The sequence below is a fragment of the Augochlora pura genome, chromosome 3, assembly GCF_028453695.1.
Source record: "Augochlora pura isolate Apur16 chromosome 3, APUR_v2.2.1, whole genome shotgun sequence".
Classification (NCBI taxonomy): domain Eukaryota; kingdom Metazoa; phylum Arthropoda; class Insecta; order Hymenoptera; family Halictidae; genus Augochlora; species Augochlora pura.
In genome coordinates this window covers 31,698,606-31,716,735 of record NC_135774.1, presented here as the reverse complement: position 1 = coordinate 31,716,735, position 18,130 = coordinate 31,698,606, and the positions used below count along the sequence as shown (strand labels likewise).

At 48.5% G+C, this 18,130-nt stretch overlaps 1 protein-coding gene across 7 annotated transcripts in view; it reads left to right on the top strand.

The window, feature by feature from the left end:
* Positions 1-18,130, top strand: part of Mitofilin (inner membrane mitochondrial protein mitofilin) — a 52,184-nt gene that overhangs the window by 7,904 nt on the left and 26,150 nt on the right. For all 7 annotated transcript variants that reach the window (XR_013493728.1, XR_013493727.1, XR_013493726.1 and 4 more), the window contains one exon: positions 4,750-4,978. Coding sequence is in view for 4 of the 7 variants with exons in the window: in XM_078176816.1 (XP_078032942.1) it covers positions 4,750-4,978 (229 nt within the window). In the remaining 3 variants the exon portion in view is untranslated. The remainder of the gene's footprint in view (positions 1-4,749; positions 4,979-18,130) is intronic.

The following is an 18,130-nucleotide window of genomic DNA, read 5'->3' as shown; positions in this document are numbered from 1 at the left end:
TAGAAAAACTGCGGGAAAATAGGGAGAAATAGAAAGTATGATAGCTGACACTCCGTCGGTGTTTCCCACGCCGCGTTCCGGAAATGAAATTAGTCGGACGGCCGGCCGTGTACGGGACCGAAAGCAAAAATATTGGCCGCGACAAAACCTGTTTTCATCCCGCGAACGGAACGATGCGCCGCCGTACGCCGGCTAATCCGGTGCATCGTTCTCTAATCCGTTTTGGAAAATCAAAAATTGCCTCCGTCGCTGTTAGCGGCCATCTGCTCCGATCGGACCGTCTAAATCGAATGGAAATAGAGCGGCCACGCACCCGGTTCGGTATAGATTATCCGTTCGACTGTTCGCTTTGTCAAGAGGATTTCCGGATACTTCCCTTCCGCGACTCTGTTTCGCTTTACACATAAATAAATTCGATTTCGAGAGGATGTGTTAAACCGGTTCGCGGGAAATTTCCGTCCTTTTTTTATCGCCGCGGTGTCGACTTTTCCAGACTAAGGCCATAATATTCGAATGATAAGAGAACTATTGATTTTTAGGAAGTCATATGTCACTGCGTATATCCAGCGTATATTAATAGGACGAAATTAGGTTAGAAATTAACGCATGGCGTAAGCGCAGAGAGATTTGCTCGCGAACGAGTTTCTCGCAGGCTTTTCCAGGTAGCCTAATCGAGGGAAAACGACAATTCCGTCGACCGATGAAACAGATGTTCGCCGACGGTTCCGATTAGGAGTTCCAAGAGTAATTTATTCGACACAGGAGAGCCGTTTCAGCAATCGGCTTATATTCTCGATCTTCACGGAGTAACTTTCGGATCTCGTAGCGGAGAACTTCGTCGAACTCGTCTCTAAGACGGTAATCATGCCTTTCAACGCCTCGCGACTGAGAGAGGTGCGGAAAGCTAGTGTGTTCCTTAGCTGGATCGCTTCGAACGATCGAGTTTAATAACACGAAACCGATGGTCGACGATCGATACGTCCATTTCCGATCGACGCCGCGCCGACTGAAAAGACATCCGGCCGGAATAGTTTCAGCTCGAAGAGTCCGGCCGGTGTCGGTGGCTGAGATTCCGAATCCTCGGTGTCAGTCGATATTTTAATATTCAACGGTGTGTCCCCGGCGATCCCACCGCCATCGAATACCTTTTTGACTCGATAACAGCCGTCTCGAGCGAAAGCGCCGAGGAAGAAAGCCCTTCCGACCGATTTGCTCGCCGATCTCTCACTTTCCTGCTGTTGTCCTTTCCGGCCTCCGTTTTCGTCTCTTCCTGGCGGCTGCGAACTATCTCTACTCCCTCAATTATCAATTGAAAAGTGTCACTTTTCATCTTAATCGGTTTGCTGGACTTTCAGTCGCGTTCTATAGGTGTTTGGTAGCTAGAATGTCAAGCGAATATTTTCCAGTCTATGCAAGGGATTAGAAATTGTTGGCTGGTAAATGGATTAATTTGCGTGGCCGAGTTGCGTCGGCCAGTTGAAAGCTTGCAAAATGTCAGGACATCCGGTGTTAGGCGGCTTGTTAATGGAAAGTCCAGGATAACCGGGGCTGGTCGGTCCCCGAGGCAGAGACCACCGGGATCATCAGCCGAGCCGATCGAAGGATTTGCTGCGGCCGTATCACGACTGCCAGTGTTCGCAGAGCTGTCGATGATCTCTCTTCCCCTCGATGGCGCGGAGCGGAGCGGAGCGGAGCCACGGCGGTTGTCGGCTCGGCCGGGCGTTAATTATTGACACGGCGTTTCTGTACATAGAGGCGGCATGACCCTGTGCACGCTCGTTCCCGAACCGTCCCAGAAACAAGGATCCGTGGGCGTATCGCGTGTAGAAAGTACGTCAGGCAGAAAGCGAGGTGGAACCATGGCCATGGTTATCGCGATTGCCAACGACGATCACAATCGGATCGGCTGGCAGAGGTGTCGGTGGCGAAGAAAGAACAGATTAGAGAAGCTTGCGTCGCTTGCCAATCAGGCCAGTCATCGCGAACCTTTAACCACGGATAATTAATCAAAGTCTAATTACGCTTGCGCTAGTCTAGATGCGTTTCCCGCATGATCGAGTCCAGTCGACCAGAAACACTTTATTCTGCTCTTTTTCCAGCCTTTTAATCTTTGAAGTCTAGACTGTAGATAGAGGTGGAGGTGCGACGAAAAGATCGATTTAGTAAATCGGCAATGATTTTAGCAATCTGATTGGGCGAATCAAGCTTTAAGGGCGGCGTTTGCTGCATTCCCAAATATCTCGCAACAGAAAAATTACTACACGTTGCGCAATCTGTACGCTTCTAAAACGAGTCACTTATTACAAAAAATAATCTCTTAATTTCTTCAGGTAGAATTACTTATCTATAGACGCGACTCCTTCGATATGTTGTAAGCTAGAGAGCGGTATTCGATTGCAGTCGGTAGATACGACAAATGATCTGTTTAAAAGAGATGACGTTGATGCAGGAAAGAGGCAATGAAATAGTTGTACAGGCTCGTGTCGTTTAATAACGGTGACACGGGAAAAAAGCACGAGGTCGAACGGGCCGGAACTTTCGTTCCGGATCTAGAAAATTAATTTCCGACGTGACCTACCGTTGTAAAATTGGATAAGTTTGCAGCGGTGAGGACTGCGGCTAATTTCGGTCTATGTAGCCTACGTTTCGTGACTTTTTTGCTTGTTGTTCGCGAACAGTGGTCTAACGATCGGGGTGTTAGATAGAAACTTGGTTCGGCTCGCTGGGAACTTCGCAATTGCAATTATGGGTGGGGCGACATGAATTTACCGTCGAAAAGACTCGCCTCGGTTGCTCGCGCGCTACTTTTAACATCTGATGGCAGCGCTGCCTACGTACCGCCTCGATTCTTATGCAAATGCAGATTCTACGAACTAATTTCGCACTTCGGTGTCGCGGGCGAAACGTGATCGGTTTATGAAGCACGATCTACGATGTAACATGTTCCTTCGAATTTATTTTCTATCTATTAATTATTTCCCACGAGAGCAATGCTGCGTTCAAGGTAATCGTAAAAGAATCGAAGTCTGTTCTTTTTTCTTTTCCAACGTAATGATAATATGAAAATCATTACGAAACCTTGTTAAGGAAACTTCGTTGTGAATATTTTTATGAAAATCTTTATGAAATCGCGTATGTTTCGCAGAGGTGTGAACAAAGAGAGAGAGCGCGCATGTTAAATCGTTCCGAGAAGGTAATAAAGTCGGTTGAGGCTGGGGTGGAACACAAGGAGACCGCGTATCAAACCGAGTCTCGGTTACTTGAACGCCGCGTCGCGCGCCCTGCCTATGGAAACAGAATAAAGGAGCAGGAGGAAAGTAATGGTGTTAGGGGAAGGTATGCCAGCGACGATGGGGTGACTGAATTTCCCTAAGCTTCGAATATCGTGTTAGATAATACCGATTACGGAGATTCTTAATGGAGAGCGAGTGTATGCGAATCCTTACGAAGCGAGCGAGCATGAAAACAGATCATCGACTTAATATGATGGAATAATCGAGTAATCGTTCCTTTAGATTGTCAATTTCACACGCTCATAGGGCAGTTGTTAGGGTTGCGAGTAATTCGTGACGGTTCTAGTAGACACGAATTAAGATGTTACTTAATTGTAATGGCAGAATTTCGCCTCGGACGCTGGACGACTAGAAAATAGTTCGACGATAAGTCGCGTTTAAAATTCGTCGGGTTCGTGGAGAAGGTGAGATCGAACAGAGCGATCTAGGACAAAGACCGATCCAGTCCGCGAAGCCACCCGTCCCTTACATTTCGAGACACGGTTTTCGGCAACGAGGCCGTGCGCACAGCCACAAAATAAAAGCATCGAGTCCCTCGTTCCGCAGATACTACGAGACAGAGGGCGAGAGGGAGCGAGACGCCGCGAATGAGACAAAAAAAAAAGGAAAGAAAGAAGAGGAATCTGTATTCTTTCGGTTGCCGCTTGCTCCGCTCCCTTTGTTTCAGGTTGTTCCGCGTTGAAGATTGGGCCAAGTGCACCCTTATTTCGCCGAGTTTATAAGACACAGGACGGAGTCGCGGGGATGCTTTCAACGGGATCAGAATTATTAAGCTCAGTCTCGGAATATTATGAAACACTTTCCTCCTCGGGAATATCTTCATATCGTTCCCGGCCCTGGCCTCTCAGTCATCCCGAAATCTCGTCGTTGCCAGATTAAACTCGACGTCGCGGGCCTTCCGCGAAATTTGGCCACTTTTTCTCTCCCTTTCCGGCCGATTAAACTTAAATACGCGCGTGTCACGAAGTTTGCCGAGAGTTTCGAACCGGCTTCGAATAGAACGATTGTTTATTTGTTGGTACGCCCGCCCACGATTGTTGCCGATAGCCTCCGATGGTAAGGACGGTGATTTTGGCACGCTGCATGTTGCTTGCTCTTCTTGCGCGCGCGTTATTTCGTACGAATCAGGGTGGGGACAATTGAGCTCGGTCGTGTTCTGTTCGGAAATTTCATAGTTTGTAGATTATATCTGAAATCGTGGTCACGAGTCTGACTTAACTGCGCAAGGAGCTAATAAACCGATTAGCAAACTTGAGGAGAATAAAAGTACCCAAAAGACCCTTTAGCCCGTTCGCATTGCGAATGAGGACGACTTTATCGACTGTTTTGTACCTGTCTGCGTTCTTTTTTCATGGAACTGTTCGAACCCGGACAAATTCGCTGCGCGAACGGGTTAATATTGTTCTGTTATGAATGACGCTCGCTGAGTCGGATTGTTTCGATGAATTTTCGGTAGCTGCTGGAGGAGCAGAAGAAGTTCGACGACGAGATGCGGCGGCAGCTGAAGTTGCAGGAACAGGTGCACACCGATCATCTTCGAGAGACACTCGCAGTGAAGGAGCAAGAGGCCGAGAGAAACCTGAACCGTGCACTCAACGAACAATTCGAGGCCGACGGTCTCAAGTACAAGTCACAGCTCGCCTCCATTGTTGGCAGATTACGTGGCCTCGAGGCGGCGCTCAAGGGTGAGTTTTCTTTACCTGTTTACTGGAAAAAAGTACGATTTTTGTGGAACTTTCTAGTCCGGTTGGTATGTAGAACAACGTGTCCGCGCTTATCTCTTTCACCGTGTAAAACCGAGTTTATGGGGTGAAATCACCCTCCGGAGCTTAACGCCTCGAGCTCCAAATTGATTCGTTTGTTGCTTGCGAGCATTATAGGGTGCTAAACTTTATTTTCTACCTTGCATTATTGTTAAAGAGATCGAAATTGCAAGCGACCCTACGAGAGTTTACTTGGTTTTACTTTCAGTGAAACAGGTCCGCCAATAGACTGTTAATTAATGGGAAACTCACGCTTTTATCTCAGTACAGAGTTTTACTGACAAGTTTCTCGCGTCATCTTCTGCTACTCGAAGCCAATATTCCCAGTAAATCTCTGGTCTTTCTTGCACGAAAGCGGTGACGGAACTTCCGAGCTCGCACGGCCGCCATTTAATTCCACTTCCGAAGAATATACGTTTCGTACCGCTTTCCTGATTTAATAAACAGAGTTCCGCGGTTCGTTTCGAAACGTAACTTCACCAACGTTCAGATTTTCCCCGGTGCAATTAAAACTTTAAAAGAGTAATTCGCCGATGCTGCCTTCTGCTAGTAGCGATATTAAATTAATTATTCAAAGAGTAGAAAGTGAGTAAAATATTATATATGTGGATCTCCTTAAATTCTTATTTAAAATTTGGCACCATTCTTATTTCAGCCTTTCTGCGCGTTGAATATTTTTGTAAATACGAAATGCAGCAGGAACGTCTGCAGCCGGAGATTTCATTGGTTCTGCCCGCTGTTCCGTATATTTTCTTCTGACGAAACCAGCATAGTGTCCCCACGCTAAGTGAACGTCCGCAATGCTAGCGCCCTTTGTCTTTCGCGTAGCAACCAGACGCTCGCCTTTGTTGTTGGTCTCGGCACCAGCCCCGCCATTATTTCCTGGCCCTGTGACGCTTAATTACGCGGGCAAAAACGTGCGCGCGGGCGCGACTTAGGCATTGGCGCAGTCCTCGTGTCCCAACTGGGGACGTTTTCGGGACGTCCGATCCCCGGCCGGCCGTTTTTCTTTCGCTTTGTACCGTCACGGTGCGCGAGCAAGTTAGATCGGATCGGATTAAGTCGAGTTTGCTGCCAGAACTCCCCGAGGAGGCCGATTCTCGCGAAATTAAGAGCCGACGCAGACGCCGACGCCGACGCCGGAAACGATTCTCCATTCAATTTTGCTTCAGCGAGCTTCGAACAACAACTCGACCGTGTTCGGTTCGGGATTAGCGTAATCGGCACGGAACGGGGAATCGGATCGGTTATTGTTCGCGCAACAAATTTTTCAACGAATTGCGAAACGCAAGTTAAGAACACCTATATACATTGCTGATGGCGAGACTGTGGATTTTTGTACGACATACAAATTTCGTACAATAGCAGAAAGGAAATAAGAAGCAAAAGGCTTAGGCTTTCCGAAAGGTGTTAGGCTTAGATTAGAAACCGTCGGTCGCCTTACGGAACGACTCGTCCGCGTGTAACAAATCGCAGGCAGCGAACTTTAATAGGAGGAACGTGGAGTTCCCAATACGTTGGCCACGGAAAATATTATATCATTTCCAATACGGAGCCTACGGTGCTCGAATATTAATGGGACGACCCGGAGTTCGGTCACGTAGCGCCACGCCAACATTTCCATGCTCTGTTTCTTTTTTTCTGGGACGAAAGTTATGGCGGCAATAAGTAAAACAGATTCCCGAGGAACTGTTCCCCCGAGCCTCCCCGCGAATGATAATTTAACTTCGTTAACGTTTATGCACTTTTCGCCGAGTTTTCCTCAGGCTGACCGGCGAGGAATCTCGGCTCTTTCGTTCCGTTATTATATTCTTCAGCCTAGATCGTGGTACGGGACAAACGAGCCGTTCCCACGGAGAAAAATGAACTCGGGCGAACAGTTGCCGACCCAAACGACCAAATAAAAATTCTGTATCGAGTTTTCGAGGGTCGTTGCAGGGAGGAACAGTTTAATCTTTTAGTCTGCGGTCGACTCGGCGGTTGTTGTTGCACAATGTTTCGAGAGAGTTTAGAGTTGCCGCTTGCGGTCTTCCCCAGAATAATCTTCGGTTTCTCATGAGCCGTGTAAAACGAGTTTCAAATTATTGTTTCGCGGATCTCTTTTAACGGCGGATTCAATTTTGATCGAATCAGATCCAAATTCCTTTTAGAGCTACTTTATATCGCGAGTACGTTTCTACGGTAAATACGACGAATAGTTCATCGAGTTTAAACGATCGAGCTTTCAGGTTTAACCTACGCGCTTCTGGAAAAACGATTTAAATTTTCCCCGATCTCCTCGGTTCGTCGACAATGCGGCAATTTAATGTAACGGAAGGAAAGGGACGATTAGACCAAGGGAAGTATGTTCCGCAAGTTGACGTCACTATTGCCCGAGAAAGGAGAGAGGAGAGCCGCGGTTACCGAGATTCGGTGATCGTCAGGCTCGTCGTTAATCGAACATTAATCTCAGATGACGCGTGCAGAACGATAACGGGTCTCGGAAAGTGCACTAGGCCCTGCTCGGGTTAATCCGGATGAAGCCTCCCTCCGATAAAACGGGAAAGGATCATGCCGTGACGCAGGGTAATCGAGCGCGTCGATGTCTCGGTCTCGAGTCTCGAGTCTCGAGTCTCGAGTCTCGAGTCACGACCAAGAAAACACGTTGTAGCGGCCTCGAGGAGCCTCGATGCATCCGATTCAGAGATTCCGCACCGTCTACCGACCTATTTTTCTTGCTTCGACCCTCCTTCTACAAGCCGGGCCCAGACACCTCCATTTTAATCTTGCAAACATTTATTTTCTTATCGTCCTTTCACGCAGTGGTTGATACTATTTCTCTGGTTCTTTTCAAGATTCAACATTTTTGCTTTATAAAATCTGTACCGGATAAACCTCGAGCCAAACTCTATTTAAATATTCTAATTATTTCCGGAGCCATTTCATATCTCATTTGCGACAGTTCCGCAGAAAATTCTCGGAGCGCAAAGTATTAATGGAAAAATTCCCGACTAGATTGCGAAACGTTGGGCAAATTCTCAGTTTTCCCGTATCTCTTTTCTCGCGCACAGCAACCAAAATACATGCTCAATTTCCGACATTTTCGTATCACGCACGCCATGGCAAATTAATTCTGTGCGATCGGTGAACGTTATAAAAATAATACGGATATTTACTCCTTTTCCGATTCGCTAAAACGAATAATGGATACGCGTATATACCTTCGACGATTCCTCTAATTGCACAGAAATCCACGGCTTCGCAAGAAATCGGACGGAAAGAGAGTCGCCACGAACGAACAAGCGCGCAATGGATTCGAAGTAAAACAAAGAAAGTTCGAAAGTCCGTGGAGCGGTGTAACGATGTAAGTTAAGCCGGTGTTGAAAGTTAACGACATTAATCGAAGGGCGCTTGAACCGGTCGAAACAGCGATTCGAGAATCTCGGTTCGATCTTGGACGGGATTTAGCAGACTCGCGGGGGAGGGAAGTGAGAAACAATTGGTGGAAAAGAAGATTAAAGTCGGTGTTCGCTCCGAGATTCGACGTTCTGGACCTAAAGCGGGGGTGAAGAAGAGTCGGGGAGAAAAAGAGCGGGGGAGGGGGCGAGAGAAGGAGGAAGGCAAGAAGTTGGGTAGCGAGTCTGTCAACAACGCCTCGGTAAAATATTGATCGAATGAGAGGGCAAACTTTGCTTTGCAAACTTTTATTAAGAGGAGAGGAGTGACGACGTTCTGCTCGGTTAGAGGGTTGCGCGGGAACTCTGGTGAAACACTTCTCGAATCGGAGCACGGTCCTGGGTATTTATACATATATATATATATCTATATATCTATATAAAAAAAGGAAGAAAGACGAAAGCAAAGAAGGAAGACGAAGGAATTGAATCCGCTGCTTTCGAGAGTTGGACAAAGAAGTAACTTCGGCCAAGAGCGAGCGAGCCTTTGTAAAATGGACTTGCTACGTCTGCTAATTAACTTTATGGGTTCTCAAGTGGCGCTGCTGTGGGGGTATTGATATTGGATTGTTGCGAACGAGTCTTGACAAGACTCTTCAAATCCCATTATTTTCCTAAGCAGCATAAATTTTCTGCGCCCGCAGGGACGCGGAAGGCAGGTAAGCTATTCGTAATCAAGAACAATAAACGGTAGCGGGTAGAATTTTTGGTTACCAATCTGAATGAAATAAATCACAGTTCTGCAACGTTGCAAGAGGAAACTCGTGGGATTCGCGTTGCCCGTCGATTTTTAACATCTACTATTAATTGATGTTAAATAATACAGTATCTAGCACTCGCGCAGCAATGCAGTATTTAGTATTATTATTGCAATCGCGTAATTCTCTCTTGAATAATGGGGACCGTTACTTAATCATATTTTATATGATATGCATAATAACGTGCATGTTTAATGCATACGTGGATCGCCATCGGCATGGCAGGGGGTCACGTTAATACGATATCAAGCGAGAGAACCGAACGATACGAGAAAGCGGTGGCCGCGACTCCGGTCACAATTAATATTGCCACTTGATGCAGCCGTTTACTTGGGAAATCTTGGCAACAAAGATCCACGGGGAAAAAGGGACCGCTGTAAAAGAGAATAGGTTCTCGCCGGAGGAAATTGGTAGCAGAAGATATTGGTATTTTCCGGGGAATTGCTGCGGACGGGATCATGTATTTTGCGGTAAACGGTTCTAAAGAGGTATTGCACTGTTACGTAAAATTGCCATAAAAATTTCGCGACTTTTTATGGCGAGCGCTTTAGAAGCTACGGTACCGCGCCGAAAAATTACTATACAGAGTTATGGACCTTTCTGCGGCCGTTTCCCGCATGAACGTACGGACACGAGTTCCCTTTTGAAAATATCCATATCCTCTGACCTGTATAAGAAACTAGGAATGGCGGCTGGTCCTTATTACTTCTCGTGGAACCTGGCCGTAAAAGAGGTCGAAGAACGTCTCCGTTTCAATTCGGCGGCCTTCAGTTTTTGATGAATCCGTAGTTCTTTAATCTTGCCCAGTGTTACTTTTAATCAATTTGTCCGCACCGCCGGGCTAGTCTGCGAATTTGATCAATTTTTGACTACGTTGGCCAGATGAAAAGGCGGAACAGCGAAAAACGCCCGGGGAGAATTTCAGAATGCTGTTGCATTATTCTTCGCTGATTAAAATTCTTGGGAAGATGAAATGAATTTCATCCTCGTTCCTCGCGGTTGATGCGCACGATTTTTATTCCGCGGAAGGATTCTTTTTCATCTAGCCGTTCTGCCACAGTTGCATTAAATCGGCAGTTTAGGCTACATTCTTCAGGTAATACAGTGCATTGCCTGCAATTAACTGCAGCCTTGCCACGGAAAAAATAATAGGTTCGACATCGATCGCAAGGAAAGAAAGCACTGTGCCGGCGGACCGTTCGGAGCATAACCGAGAGCGGTGGTTCCATATCGTTTCCGTCGACGGTCCATTCATCAGATAGCCCAGTTCCCAGTTAAAAAGAAAAGGATGCCGAATGGCCCCGTGTTAACCAGTCAACGGAGTTTCCAAATGAGCCGATGTACCGCGTGAGCGCAACGACAAAAACATCGGCAATAAATCCGCGGCGGGTATAATGGCACTGTTCTGGGCTAGTTTTCACTCGGCGCGAGAAATTGTGAAAGAGAGAGAGAGAAAGCGGGAGAGACGACAGTGGGCTGGACACTGGACAGTTCGAGAGTGATAAAGGGACAGTGAAACGAGAGACCGTGCGGTCCGAGGAATAGAATCGCTTTGCGCGGTTTTACAAGACCAGAAAACGAACTAACCTATTCAGCATGTGTCGCAATTATAACTTGGCCGCGCGTTGCACAGCGTCGCAACGCGTCGATCCTTTGGGGGTGCCATTAAGGGCCATCCGACTGTCCCCTGCTATCGGCAGTTATTTCAACTTTTCGGTCCGCCGATGGTAATTAGAAATTTCAAACAGGCGATTATTTGAACGGTCAATTTAAACACGGTTGCTGCGTCTTCTGCCATCTTTCATCGCCCAATTTCTTCGAGTACCTCTCGTAATTGAATTAAATCGGTAGATTACTTATCGGTAGTCCTCCCGGTAATGAAACGATGGCTTGTTTTATCGAGGTCCGATTTTCGTCGAACTTTCCCCATTAGAATAGATAACGGGGTTCGAATTTTCCGGATACAGTTTTCTCCGAGTATTTTCCTCGACTCTCTGGTTCGGCGAAGAACACCCGACGGTTTCGCAGCGATTCGAATCGAAGCGAAGTCACGGTTCGGCTGGAACGCGGCCGTAAAACTTTATAACGGGCTATTCCTCGCGAAGAGCAACCGTTGTAAGAAGGCGAACTCGGCCAGTCAGTTTCACGATGAAACAGCATCCCCCTTGAAATATGGCGACGCGATTCCGATTCGCGCTCGGTATTAAACGCGACGCGTTCCGCGGATAACCGGATTTTGAGCAGGGCCTCGCGAACGCGGCTAGATTCACAAACATTTGATAAAGTACGTTTAAAACCACCGGTCGGTTGCGGAGAGAAGCACTTTTTAAAAATGATCCGTCGTTAGAGGAATACTGACACTCGGAACATCGTACAGAGTGGCGTGGTTAGGTTGTGAATATTTATGAACATTTGCATGTTTATGGGCAATTTTATGAGAACTGTAACGATATAGTTTTTCTCTGCGTCAAAAGCGACCGAGACTTGCTCGCGTTTAATTATTGCGGTTTATGCATCAGCGATCCATCGAGTAAAGATGACAGCGTCGAAGTTAGTTGGAAATTAGAGATTATATCTAATCCGTGTGTCGCTCTAAAATGGAACAAAATATCCTACGGCAAAGGATTGGACGCGAATTTGTGAGAGGCAGCGTACACGGGACACTGCATTCACGCGCGAAGGCAACCTTTGGCTCGCGCGATATCAATTCTTATTGCCCTCTGCGTCCAGGATTTTTGCCTGAAAGGTTATCTCGTGGGTGATTTATCTCCGGCCCGGAATGAATCGTCTGTTTTGCGGTGACAGATTATTCCTCCCAGGGCAAGGAGGGAAAAGGGAGAGGGAGAGGGAGAGGGAGAGGGGACGAGAGGAAGCTGACTGCCCGATTCTGTTCCGCGGGAAGTGCTTTGAACTGGAGACCCGCGTCGATTAATCTCCGGGGTTTGCCCTTCTGGTTAAATGTTTCGAAATCGCATCGCGCCGCTGTAAATATTGGAATAATCGCGTACGATGGGAATCCAAAGAACCGCCGACGAAAAATATCGACCAAGAAAGTGATTGGCTCGCGGACAAATGGCCAACGCTGCGCCCTGAAATCGAACGCGCGGGTTGCTTGATTTTTCTTTCGTGACTTGACAACCGATGTTCCCTTCGACGTTAGCTCAAATTATCGTTTCCACGAGGCAGCGAATCGTTGATCTTCGATGACTTGGAAGGCGTCGGAGCGATGACGACGCTGCACACTTTTTCGAGCAATAAACGTCGCTCGACGACCCGTCGAAAAGCCGCAACGACAATCTCCGTCGATATGGGCCAATCAATTTCGTCGGCCTCGGCGTCCCTTCGAGCTTTTTGATTTCCCATCGTTCCCGGCCGGACGGGCCATTATCCTCGTCGGCGCGGATTTATCCAAGCGGCCGTAAAAATTCCGTCCCGCGATTTCCATGATCCCCGTGCAGGCCGGGCAATGAAAACGGGCGAAAAAAGGGGCGAATTCGAATGGAAGAGAGCGGAGGGGAACAAAAAAATAATCGTTAGGCGGCGAAACCGATAAAAGCCCGACGATTGTTCGGGAGAATGCGGCCGCGCCTGCCTCGGCTGACCCGATCGAACCCGATCGTTTTGCCACTCCAGGATCAATAAAATCGCGTAATCTCCCCGATTTATAGCGGTCGATCCAAGATGCCGGCGAACAGTTCGAATTTATTCGTCGCTATAGATCATACGTATCGCGGAATTACCAAAAGCAGAGCCGACTTCAATTATTCAGCAGAATCTCGAAATCGTAAAAAAGAGGAAGGAAATGCCGCCGCCATGGAGCGCAGCGTTCACAACCTCCGTGCGAAGCACGCGTCTCTGCGGAACGACGGGACGCGTCGCGACGTTTCTTCCGAAGTTCCCCGACGTTTTCGTTGGCACGGCGAAAAAGAAAAAGAGAGGGACTTGGCAGCGTTAACAAAGCCTCGTTCCGCTCAACAAGTAGAGGAACGATTCCCGAGGAGATTAAACGGTCTCCTTGACCCCTCCCTGGCCCTTCTTAGGGTTATTGTGTGCGGAACCCCTCGAAACCGAATTTCCAAGGTCGAGGCCGCTATCTTTCTCGCGTTGCAAGGCTGGCCTGGCCGGCGATATTCGTCCGGCAGCGGAAGCTGCTCAAAAGTCGAAGAACGTAAACAGCTGGTCCGAATTCTGTTTGATCCTCTTCTTTATCCTTTCTCTTGCTTTCTTTTCCCTGCCGTCCCTGCATCAGTATGCAGCGAACGGGACGGGAGATAAACCGGGCCGCGCGGTAAAACTTCTGATGCTACGAAACATTGCAGTGCTTCTTTTTCTGGGTATTAAAATTGCAAGAGACTCGTGTGGCGTCGCGCGCGGACTGTTCGCTGTCCTCTGTCGAGTGTTTTAGAAAATCTGAATCAAACGGAAGCCTTTTTCATTTATTTAAGAATTTTGTCCCATCGTTCTATAGGACATCCAAAGCCTGTTCGTTATTTTCTGCGAAGCTTCTGTTCCTGTACATCTTTTTCTCTGTGCACGCGTATGTCTGCGTTTTATTTGAACTCTTTATGCTCCGAAGGCGGCAGGGATATTTTCTTGAACCGTGCCTCGACTTTCTGTTTACTCCCCGAAACAATCCGAAACGCTGCTCTACGATTCATTTGTAATCGCCGCCAATAAAGAGAACGAAAGGAAAGTCAAGCTGAACGAATGCACGAAAGCTTCGAGAGGGAATCGTCGTTTTATCTTTACCCTCGAATTTCCTTCCATTTTTTTTTCTATGCATCAGTTTAAGAAGCTCGTGTGCGTGACATTTTTCGTATTCCTTCCTCCCCGTCGTCTCTCGCCGGTACCTGTTCGCTTTTAGAGGCGCGAAACGCGCATAAATCTTGTAACGAGTTTGAAAGTGTGCTCTGCTCCCCCCTCCGGCCTTCCCAGCCACCCCAGAGCCGCTCGAGCCGCTGTCGGTGTCAGGGGTTGGGTCAGGCATTGTGGAGGGTCGAATGGGACCGGGATGAAAAAGGATCCCGCGCGAAATAAATAATGGCACGCGGCCGCGTTTTCTTCGATTTTCCTAACCTTTCGAATTTTTCCCGCCACGCGCGAACGAAAGTGTTGATTTTATTCATGTATGTTCGAGATATTCGTTTCAGGTTAGGTACGATACTCTTCGAGGAATGCTTCTAGGTCCCTAAACATAATAATAACAAGGAAAAGAAAGATGGACAATCATTTTTATATTCTTTTCTATTCTATTCAACAATTTCTATAAATTGCTCGTTCCGCGAGTACCGAAGAGAGATAATTCGTGTCTCCAACTGCAAATGTTTATGGGACAGATAAAATTATCCTTCCCACCGGCACTGCCACAGAACGGTGATTTTCGTGTCAGGGTTGCGTCGATCCGCTTTAAGCTCGCTGTTTCGATCCTCGGTCACGCGGTGAGACGGTTTTGTATAACAAACGAGGGAAACGAAGAGGCAGGATAAAGGATAGGTGTCCTAGAAAAGCAGGAGAAGAAGACGAATGTGAACACGATAAGAAAAAGGAGGCGTTACCTGAAGGAACCGTAAATCCCCCTAGAAATATGACGTGCGAGTAGTTAACCAGCGCCGGCGCCGACCCGCTCGTTTCGAGCCTCCTTTTTATGCTCGGACTGTAAATCCAGCGTTGCGTGCCGACTCGAAAATTGGGGAGGAGATGAAGCAATTCCGGGTAGCGTCCCTTTTTGTTTCGCGCGGCCGGAGTCTTCTGACGTCAGCGCCACGGATTCGAGCAATTGATTCCTACTCGCGAAGGGGATCGTGTCTGCTCGACTGTTTCCAATCCCTTTTTGGACGTCAGGCGGTCCTCGTGCACGAACGAGTCGCGAGACCTTTGCCCGACACGGAATATTTACCGATCGAACGAGGATAAATTCTCTGACAGAGTGTGGAACTGATCCACCTGAAACAATTGCGTTTGCGTAATTGCATCGTTTGATCCTTTCACGTTGCAAGAAAGATTAAACGGTATGATTTAGGTTGAAAGAGCAACAGATAGAAAAATCGGGACGCAGCGACACGCCGAAACCGATCGTCATCCGCGGAATGATTGCGAAATGTTCGGCGCTTCCTCTTCCGCCGGGAATAACGGCAATTCCTTCCAGCTCTTTCCCCGCGCAGCACGCACCGCGGCGATTAATTACGCGAGTAATTAAGCGAGCCGTGTCCAGAAATTACGGGCGTTATTCGATTTGTCAATTAGCGCCGGCGCGGCGCGGAGCGGTGCGGCGCGGCTGCACTTGTGCGGCCCGATGACACCTGGGAAAACCACACCGCCGTTTTTCGACACCGTTTATCACCTACCGGTGGCACGCACACGCAAAAAGGCCCGGCGATGTCTGCGGTTCCGGTGATCCGGTCGCTTTCGCGGCCATCCGCGGCCAAAAAATAAGCTGGAAAACACGTGGACGACCGACACACACGGTACAGGTGCGCGGCAACGATAACGGAAATTTGCTCCAACGATCACGCTGCATTTCACAGAATGCGAAGATCGCGCCGCGTCATTTTTGCCACAGGCTGCAATTATTATCCCTCGTCCTTTCACAGCTTGTCGGTTATCGCGCGATGAAAATTGTTGGATTGTTCGAAGAGAATTTTATTAAGCTGAGCGCGCATTATTTTGTACAATAAATTCTCCCCAAGTGTCCATCAGCTTTTAAACAAAAATGGACAATTTTACGAGTGGAGAGACTTCACTGTTTCTCAGCAGATAGGAGAATTGAATCCCGAGCACAGGTAAATCTCGGTTCGGAAGGTACACCCGACATCGTCGGAAAGTAGCCCATTCTTCTTTTTCTCCGGGAGTGTTAAATCCGAGCTTTTTCGACCGAGAGCCGAGTAAACTTAGCTCGGATCAAAGAGCCCGTCCGGGCAAGACCGAGATTCGAGGAGCAGATTCCTTGCGAAACGCGACGCGACGCAGTCCGTTTAAAGGGCCAATTAAACTGACCATGGGGAAATGGGCTGGCCGACCAAAAACCCATCAACGATCCCAACCAAGCCAGGTGTTAACCTGGCCTCGGAAGCGGCTTGCTTTTTAATATTTTGTTTCGTTGTCCCGGCGCGTGAAGTAATCACGCGGCCTCCGGAAAGTAGGTATCGCGAACAAAAACGCGTCGACGGGAGGCGTCGCGACGCGAGTAGACGCGAGTAGACGCGACGTGACGGGCCGCACGGAGATTTATTGCCATGTACCGGTTTCGCGTTATCATCCGCCCACCTCGCTGTTCCCTCCCTCAGTCTGCGATCCTTCTCGTTACGATTAATTAACGCCTCCAACAATAGGACGCTATGGATCGTATTCGGCCGAGTAATTAATTAGCTCGTTCGCGCGCCGCGATCTTTACGACAGCTAACGATTGCCATTCTGTCGGGTTCGCGACGCGATTTATAATGCCGATCGCCTCTGATCTTCGTACGACTGTGATCTGGAAAGATCGACTTTGAGCAAATGTCTTCAATATTGTAGGATTTCTTCGGATTTCGATTTCAGTCTGGATAGTGCGAGCGCTGTCAAAGTAAATGCAAAATGTGGCATTCGAGGCGTTGATTTGCTTCTGACTGGAGAGTTTGCCGCGTTGCGTAACGGCGAAACCGAAACAGTGAAATCCGTTGCTGGCCGAATCCAGCGCAGCCGGTCGGATGGGAAGCTGCTTTCGGTCGGGTTTACGCGTTCCGCGGCGGATCTGCCATCTCGCCGACTCGAAAAAGAGCAGGGCGCGTCGACGGGAAATCGATTTAATCGCGGCAGCCCGCGGTTCGACCCCTTTTACCATGCGTCAGCCGCATCGCTACTTCGATTCGATATGAAACGGATAGCAGAAAGCCAGATAAGACGCAGTCTCGAGGGAACACCGCTTCGATTGCGCCGCGAAAGAAATTCGAAAGCGGCGTCGTTAGTTTTCCACCTTGGACACCGTCGTGACCTTCCGGCCGTCTCTCTTTTATATTTCGCCGATTGTTCTTATCGCGGCTGCGCGAGATCTCTCCGCAGTCTAATCTCCGCGATCCACAGCTCCCAATTAGATGATGTCCCTCGTAAAAAGAAGAACCATAAAGACAGCGGACCCGATTAAACCGCGAGGTAGGGTGTCGATTGGATTGATCGTCGGAAAAGGCGCGGAGCGAGGAAGTCGACGAAGACGGAGTCGCGAGGGGGTCCCGGAGACAAATGAGGTGGCTTGGGAAATATCGGACGAGTAGGTCGATCAAAGGGGAGGAACTCGATCGAGATTGTTAATTAGAGGGAAAGGACGGGTGTCGGTCGAGCAGGTGAAAGAAAAAGTGTCGCGGCGCGGCCGTGGAGGGAGAAAAGAAAATATGGCGAAGAGAAAAGGCGTCCTTATATATATAGAGAGAGAGAGGGATGCGCGAGGGGTGGGGAGGAAACGCGAACGAGGGGTCGGGACATAAGGAGAGAATCAGGACCGACGGGCGGAGGTCAGAGCGGAAGGGTTAATTGGTGGGAAAAGACGAGGCTGCGGAGATTAATTCGCGAGAGAAGGCGTGAAAGAGGAGTCGAGGAGTCGCGGAGGGGGGAAGACGCGGACCAGAGGGATAATTATAGAGAAAGGAGGTGAAAAGGGGGTTAGTTAGCGAGAAAACCGGTGAAAGAGGAGGTTAATGGAAGAGGAAGACGTGAAACAGTGGAACAACAAAGGGAGTCGACATGAAAGGGAGAGATAATGCGGAGAAAGGACGCGGGAGGACTGGTAGACGAGGGGTGTGACGGCGAAACGGGGAGGAGGGTGGCGGGAGGGTGAATAAGCGATAGACGGACGATAGGATTATAAAAGCAATCAGAAAATCTCGGCTCTCGGTAATTGCTGCGAGAACCGC